Genomic DNA, 8,303 nt, shown 5'->3' on the forward strand with positions numbered 1-8,303 from the left:
TTAATGATTAAAAACAAATTAAATCAATTTCAGACATTATTAGAAAACACATATTATATTCCCGTGTTCTGAACCTGTTGTACATCAATTGATTCTATAAGAATAATTTTACGTTTTCTTTTCGTCATTTTAGAATAGATTTCTTGATGAAATATTTGGATTTTAAATATTTTTTTTTTCACAAGTACATTACAAGATAATTATTTTAGTTTTTCTTATATATATATATATATATATATATAAAGTTAACCTTTTTTTTAAGAATATTCGGTAATTAAATAATTTACCAATGCAAATGCGAGGTTTTTGTTTGAACAATGCCTCCAATCTTCCGCATGCTTCAAAGATTTTAGTCTCGAATAGCCAAAATAGGCAAACGGCATCGTTTTTGGCCTGTCGTTACTCTCCTTACATGAAGTGCCACACTGTGTGGCCGTGTATGCGCTTGCCGGAAGAGTGACAATGGAGAGCAAGGACGGAGAAGCCATGGATGAGGGAATCAAGCAAGATGACGACGTTGAAGAAGGACCCCCGCCAGGCTGGCAATCCATCCCTCCCCCCGAGTCATCGGCTCCGCCACCGCCGCCGGGACCCCCGCCAGGCTGGCAATCCATTCCTCCACCTGAGTCATCGGCTCCGCCACCGCCGCCGGGACCCCCGCCAGGCTGGCAATCCATCCCTCCTCCTGAGTCATCGGCTCCGCCACCGCCGCCGGCACCTCCGAAGTTGCTTCCTTCCGGTTAGCCACCAACACTTTTTGTTGATTACCTTTATTGATTGCTGAGGAACACAAAATTCAAAAAAATAAAATAAATTCTTGCTTCTAATAAATAATGATTGATTTCTAACACTATTCGAGGAATTATTTCTTCTTACTTTGTTTGTAATTTGTTATTTGAAGCCAAAAACACTCTTAGATTATGCTTCAGTTGCAAAGCAAAATTGTGAATTATGAATTTATGATTGAAGGAAAAATTGAGATTTTGCAATTTTTCTGATTATCTGTGTTCTTGTGTTGGTTATAATGAAGGTATAGATAGTTGTGATTCAATGTTTATGATGCTCTATTACTCAGTTTATCATGGGTAGTTGCCACTGTGTGATTGCTTGATTTTAGTTGTTGAAGACAAGAAGATATCATCATGGTTCATGAAGGATGTTTTTAAATTTGAATGCAGCTTGTTTGACTTTGTTCATATCTGATTGCAAGCATAGTTGTTAAAGGCGGGACTCAGTAGTGCCTTACCACCCCAAAAGCGGGTGCTGTCGCCAAGGCGTGCCTTTGTGTGCCTGGCCGTGGTTATAAGAGCTGTGCCATGGCGCGCCTATATGTCATATGGGTTTTTTAGGGTTTTAAGTTCCACCATTGGAATAGATACATCTAGTGTCCAAAATAAACAACAAAAAAAGAAAGAGAGACTTCGAAGAGACGTAGATACATAATGGGACACTGGCTTTGTACATGAGTGTGTTACTGATGATGAGGATTAGATACTTGAAGAAAAATTTGATGATTTGGAGATGAGGAGAGTAATGGTGATGAGTGATGAATTTGGAGACTTTTGATGAGTAGTAGCTTTTAGTCACTGTCACAAAAAAGAGCGGCCTGGTGCACTACGCGTCCCTGCTAAGCGAGGGTCTGGGGAGGGGTCCCACCACAAGGATGTATTGGAGGCAACCCTTCCCTGCCAATTTTTTTGGCAAGAGGCCGCTCCTAAGACTCGAACCCGTATCACACGACAACAACGTTTACCGTTGCATTTTGATTTTAGAATTTATCGTTTCTTATATTTTAAATAGTATCTGTGTAGTTTAATATATTTTTATTCTTTTAGTGCACTTTGTGTCGATTCAGGCATCTTCTGCCTTTCACCAGGGCTTCAGGACCCCTTGCGCCTTAGTGCATCATGGGCTTTTAATAACTATGGTTGTCGTGATTGCTTGCACGATTTCACCGCATTAATTTCTGTTCTGGAGATCATCTTATTTTGTCTTACCCTTTTTCTGTAGTAGAAATGGCGCAAATGGTTTGTGGTTCTTGTCGAAGTTTGCTTTCATATCCTCAAGGAGCTAGACATGTCCAATGCTCATCTTGTCAAATGGTTAACTTTGTATTAGAAGGTACTTCTCTTCTGTTCTGCATTAAGCTAGATGCTTTGCTTATGATATCATCTAGTTAGGATGCTCAATCTATCAGCTACATTACAAAATCTGAAATCAACAAATCAGAATCCGCGTACACAATGCCATTGAAAGACTTTATTTTCGAGGTGTAATGCAAACTTCACATGTTAATTTATTGTGTTCAGCTGTTGGACTAAGGATTTAACAAGACCGGTTACATTTATGTTTAGAATACTCATCTCCTCATTGTGTGCGTGTGCGTGTGTCCCGTCTCGTAAATGCTTGTGTTCCTCTTTCAAAATCATCAAATTTGTGGATTGACGAACTTCCGAGTTTAATATGTTTTAACTTCATTTTTTCATTTTCAGAGCATGAAGTTGGGATTGCTAACTGCAGTAGATGTACAATATTGCTGATGTACCCATATGGTGCTCCATCAGTTCGATGTTCTTCCTGCCATTTCGTAATTGAAATTGGAGTATGTGAACTATTTCACGCATTATATAACTTCATCTTTTTGTTTACAGTGCATCATCTTAATGAAGTTAATTTCATCGGAATGCCATGATGCTTGATATTTTAGTCTTCAAGAATATATTTTCTGTTGTTTTCAATCATATTTAGTTTTTGACCTGTAGTACTTCATGAGAAGAATCAACAGCTCACCACAAATCTATTTCCCGTCATTTGAATTTTTGTTTGCATTAATGTATGATACATTAAGGGCGAGCCTTGGCGCAACGGTAAACGTTGTTGTCGTGTGACTGAGAGGTCATGGGTTCGAGTCTTAGGAGCGGCCTCTTGCCAAAATATTGGCAGGGGAAGGCTTGCCCCCAGTACACCCTTGTGGTGGGACCCCTCCCCAGACCCTTGCTTAAGCGGGGACGCGTAATGCACCGGGCCACCCTTTTTTTTAATGTATGATACACTGGATTATGATGATAAGATAATAGTTTTATGAGTAGCAATATGTGTTGCAGTCCAAATGCAATAAGATGATGAGAATTAGATAGATGTTTGATGGGATTGATATATCTATGTTATGTTCAATGGCGAACATGTTCATGTAGTATAATCTTAAGAATTTTGAGAAGTTAAATTTTAAAATCAAGATGGACCGAACGATCACCATGTCTCTTCTATCATGCGGAAGTTCTTTCTTATAGTGCCACATATGTATGACTAATTTGCGTTTATGCCGCTACTAACATTATAGCTCCTAAACTTCATTTCTTGACATAAAAATACTTGACCTTTACGTTTTATAACATTAAAATCCAAATCAACACAGATCTGCTGTGAAATTAACGAAATGATGAGGGTATAATAGGTTATTGACCATAATTACGTTGACATGGATAAAAAAAGAAGTCAATATGTAGTCAAATTTGTCCAAGTCATCTTTTCTTTAATTTTTTTTTTTTTTTATAATGATTCTAATCTAGTTGTCTGATTATATTGATGGTTCATGTGTGTAGGCACAAAACAGGAGGCAACCATGGTCTGTGATCCAGGGGCACCCTCCACCACCCAATGCTGTTCAGTGAAGTAGCCTTCATAGGGAAAATTTCCACTACGGTCCCGGACCACTCAAATTGGATCACATCAGCAGCGCAACCTGAGCGGTCCCTGACCACAGTAGAATCACTCCCTTCAAAGATATCTCATCCCTAACAATGCTGGTAGAGGGATATGGTGGTTTCTATAGAGGATAGTTTCCCAGCCATAACGCGATTGATCGGTAATAACTTTTAGTTCAATGTACATGAGACATAGGCAAGGCTTTTTTCGAAGTAATTTAAAATTTAGCCATAATTCTAACTCCCTTTTCTTCTGTCAAATTAGTCTTTGTTAGGAACACAGAAATTGTATGATCCATTACCTGCAGATTTTGTTACTAATATGCAAGTAAGCAATTTGTTTATTGAAGACTTCCTATGCTTACTTTTCTTTTTACTCGACTTCTGCTTTAGCTTTTCGCAGTCCCTCAAAAATTTATCGAATGAATTTCGTATATTATTTTTCTTTACTGCTTTTTGTGTCGTACTAAGGATCAATAAGCTCTGGTCTTAGTATAGTATAATTCTAGCAACTTTTTGGTTATTATTGAGCATCTGATGGGATTTGCACTGAATTTAAGTGGAAAGTTACTGTTCTGCACTATCTTAGGACTAAGTCAGCATCAACTTTTTAATTGACATTGGATCGATTTTAGTGCTATTTCACAATTTCTTTTGGCTAATATAAAACTCTTGTCTTTGTTATCATTTATTTAGGAGTGATCAAGTTGATGAAGTCTATGTCAAATATTAAATTGTTTACCATGTGTTTCTCGAGATGTTATAAAAGAGGTCTTGGACCCTTCTCTCTATGATACAGCGTATCAACCTAAATCACATTGCTGATGGAAAGAGGACCAAATCGATTGCGATATATCTGGTTGGATTAGAGTTAAGTTCCTTTGTAAAAATAGGCGTGTGTGAATTCTGTCCTTTTCGTTTCGTAGATAAAATTCTTCAACTGTGCTATGTAAAATTAAAATTAAAGTTTACAAATCAACAAAAAATTGTAAAACTAAAAAAATTAAAGAAATGACATCTGAACAAGGTTGATTACATCATTGTTTTTTTTATCTACGTCACCAAAAAAAAATTATGACTAAAGTATTTATTCTACCTTTATTATTTCGTTAATTTTTTAATAGAATTTTTTTTTGTTTGATTTACATTTTAATGTAAAATCTGAACATTTGTATGCTAAGAAATGAAATTTAGAGGTTATGTAATGATATTTTTTCGGTTCATATTATTTGTCACATTTGATCAAGTCACAATCATTGACTTGGATTGAATTTTTATAAATAGACTAAAACATTTTACGTCTCTTTTTATTAATAATCTTAATTTTCCATAATATTCGTTAAATTACATTACTCTTCACACTTTGAAAATTTAAAATGAAAAAAAAGTAATAATGTCAAACTCATTAAGGAGTAAAATAGGAAAAAAAATATATTGAAAATCTAAGGTGACAAATAATATGAACCAATAACAATCTTCTCTCTATCAAATAATATGAACCCCGAATGTAGTATAATATTAGTATTGTTATAATTCAAGAAGAATAATTGTAATTTGCCTTAAAAATCATGTTTGGAAACCAAATTGGAATCAAGATTCTGTTGGAAATCCAACATCATGAGATAGAGAATTACAACGGTGAAAGAGCGTGAAAATAATTATAATGAAATTCATATGAAAAGTTCAAATAGATTGGGAAAATAAAAATTGACCATAACTATTTTATAGATTTAATTTCATCTTCTTTATAGCTTTTATAAGATGTCAGGTACAAAACGGTATACAGAAAGTAGCAAATGATCCATTGATTACAATACAGTAAGGAAGAAGATAATGAATGCTCGTATTGAAACCACAAACACAAAGTGATGCATATTTGTGGGAGTGAAAGTCTGAAGTTCTGATTGATATATCAGGTTGTCTAGCAGCAAGAATTAAGAATTTCAAGCTTGTATCTTAATCTTATCCTAAGTTGTTACCCAGAATGTAATTCAAAAGAGGAGAGAACTGAATGAATGCTTACGTTGTCTTTGTGAAGGAAAAAGTTAGCTGTATCCTCTGAAAAATGCTTGGTGCAGCATTGTTAAAGCATTTCTTAATCATCTTGTGCGAATTCCTCATCTGAAGCATTATCCAGAAATGATCCAAGTGTTTTTCTCAGAATGCTGAAAGTTTTATCGCCCTGTATATGAAAGCAGTAATGTAATTAATGGATGGGGAGAATAGATCCAACAACCAGTAACTTAGTCTCCAACAAGTTTTACCTGCTTTTTCTTTTTCAAGGATCCCTCCAATTGAGCAATCTTATCAGCACAAGCTTTCTCTTTTTCAGATATCATACTCTTCTCCTTCTTCCCTGATTATTGACCCATAACAGAATTAGTACATTTTCAGCCGAGGAAAAGAGTGGGGTTTTTTAAAGCAGTGCTCACTCAGTTGTTCATATCGAATGAATAGCCTTTCCTTCTCTTCTTCAAATTTGGAAATGGTATCTGCCAAATAACATTAAGAGATGGCTCTAAGTTGATCATAAGTATTCATTTCCAACTATTGATAATAATCATAGAAAACAAGTATACAATTCAAGGATAAAGAAAACCACAAAATTATGGAGATCTTTTACTTCATTTTCTAATGTATTAGAAAGACAGTAAGAAATCAAACTAAGCTAAACGTAACTATACTAGAGCCATATCATGCTTGGAATATCCCAACCAATAAAATGCTGATTAAATCAAGCTGATCTCTAACTTTACCAGATAAATTACTCTATTACAAAATGCTCTTTTGAGAACTCAAGCATGTATAATATTATGAAGTTCATACAAAGTAAGAAGTACAAACCATAAGGCTCATATCCAGAAAATTTTCAGGAAATTAACTGCAAAACTTGAAGCTAACAGGAGCTACCTTTTAGGGTTTGCAAATGAGTTGCTTTCTCCTTGCAAAATTTCATATGGAGTTCTTGAAATTTGGCGGTCTCAGTCTTCAAGCAATTCTCACACTGCAATAGCACAATCTCACATTCAGTATCATATTTTGACAGCTTATTATAGCAACGGTAGAGATAAATTTTATTGCCAGCAGTCATGAACTCCTTCGTGATATACACAGACCTCTTTGGAGCTCTTTACAAGTGACTTAGCAAAACCTTGCCTGAAATTTAGATAAGAGCGAAACCTAATCAGTAACCATAATGTGCTTAATCTAGTTTGAAAGATGAGTCTAGTTCAACGATTTTACCTGTCCTTCTCAATTTTGGACTTCAGTTCATCCATCGTTGATCTGATCTCCAATGCCACACTATCACCAGAAACAATATTTATGGTACAACAATACGGTTTCGCACTCCATTGTAACACAAGTGAAAGAAAACATTATCGTATTTTTTTAGAACTATTTGGTGAAATTCTAGACTGAATCTACGTTGATCGGCATAATCGACTTTCCTTTTTTGAAATCACGCAAAAATCATAAAATCTGATTCAATTATGTAAAACAACAATAAATCTCTCCTAAAGAAACAGAGTCCCAACATCCTCTGCAAATAGTTCTTCGAATAAGCTCTTCTAATCAAACATGTAGACAAAAAAAAATTCGATTGAAATCACTAGACTGCAAACTTCTCAAAATGTTTAAATATCAATCAACGGTGTTCACATATACAAAACTGACTTAGATCACCTGGAAATCGTCTCCTCGTTCTTCTTTTGACCATCCTTTTGAGCTTTCTGCCTTATCTGTTGCAGTGCTGTCATTATCCCCTGAATATCGCTGCATTATCGCCATTTACCAGATCATGCCGTATAAAACTAAACAAATCAGTGAAATAGAAAATACATGAGAGAATATGATCAGTAAAAAAATGTACCTGGAGAAATCAACATCGAGCTCGTCGTCAACTCCGAATTTTGAATCCGATTTGGTGAGTTTCGATTCAGCGGCTCGTTTCTTGGAGCTTGTTTTCCCTGACGACATTGTTGCTGCGGGATTGAATTTAGAGTGAGAGAGTGATCTCTGTATATTTTGATTTAAAAAACACCTGAAATGAGAAGGCCTTCGACTTCGAGCGGTTTGGAGGGTTCCCGCTCTTTAAATAGTTTGATGGCTTATTATTTCAAATATTTGAAACTAAATGACGTCTGCAGTGTCCTCAATACAATTCCTTCGGTTGTTTATGATTAAATGGCGCGTGGACACCTTGATCTAATTGCAAGGTTGTAAGATCCGGGTCGGGACGGTCGGTTCAACCTAGTTGAACCGGATTCGGTAGGCAAATAGGTCCGGAAATATCTAAAATAAAACTTATTGAAAACTCCTTTAAAATCTATTGAACCTTCAAATCGGCAAAACTGGTTATGGCCGCAGATTAGCAGGTTTCACGGATCAAAAATTTTAACCCTGTTTTTTTTAGAAAATCCAAATTTAAGTTTAATTACTACTTATTTTTTAATAAGTTATTAATGAATTAGTTACTAGACAAGTTTTTTGGAAAATCGAGAATTTATGCATTGCAAAAACGTTATTATTTTAGCCCTTAGTCATAGTTTTAGTTTTTTCCATATTGATACAAAGATATTACAACTCTTTTATTTTCGA

At 35.3% G+C, this 8,303-nt stretch overlaps 2 protein-coding genes across 3 annotated transcripts; one reads left to right on the plus strand and one right to left on the minus strand.

Moving 5' to 3' along the window:
- The first annotated feature begins 333 nt into the window (after positions 1-333).
- On the plus strand, positions 334-4,059 carry LOC136231999 (protein LOL2-like). Of its 2 annotated transcripts, none has more exons than XM_066021031.1 (4): positions 334-739; positions 2,011-2,121; positions 2,493-2,602; positions 3,603-4,059. In XM_066021031.1, exons 1-4 carry the CDS (start codon positions 463-465, stop codon positions 3,669-3,671), a joined length of 567 nt encoding a protein of 188 aa, XP_065877103.1. In that variant the 5' UTR covers positions 334-462; the 3' UTR covers positions 3,672-4,059. The 2 variants fall into 2 exon arrangements, with proteins under 2 accessions (XP_065877103.1, XP_065877104.1); XM_066021032.1 differs by having other exon boundaries at positions 2,014-2,121.
- Positions 4,060-5,450: 1,391 nt separating this feature from the next.
- LOC136233638 (uncharacterized) lies at positions 5,451-7,783 on the minus strand. The gene is made up of 8 exons (XM_066023360.1): positions 7,576-7,783; positions 7,389-7,478; positions 6,948-7,007; positions 6,821-6,860; positions 6,615-6,708; positions 6,137-6,196; positions 5,969-6,060; positions 5,451-5,886 (listed from the first exon to the last, which is right to left on the minus strand). The coding sequence occupies exons 1-8, from the start codon at positions 7,680-7,682 to the stop codon at positions 5,800-5,802; spliced, it is 630 nt and encodes a 209-aa protein (XP_065879432.1). The 5' UTR covers positions 7,683-7,783; the 3' UTR covers positions 5,451-5,799.
- Between the last annotated feature and the right edge of the window lie 520 nt (positions 7,784-8,303).

Source organism: Euphorbia lathyris, chromosome 6, assembly GCF_963576675.1.
Source record: "Euphorbia lathyris chromosome 6, ddEupLath1.1, whole genome shotgun sequence".
NCBI classification, from domain to species: Eukaryota; Viridiplantae; Streptophyta; class Magnoliopsida; order Malpighiales; family Euphorbiaceae; genus Euphorbia; species Euphorbia lathyris.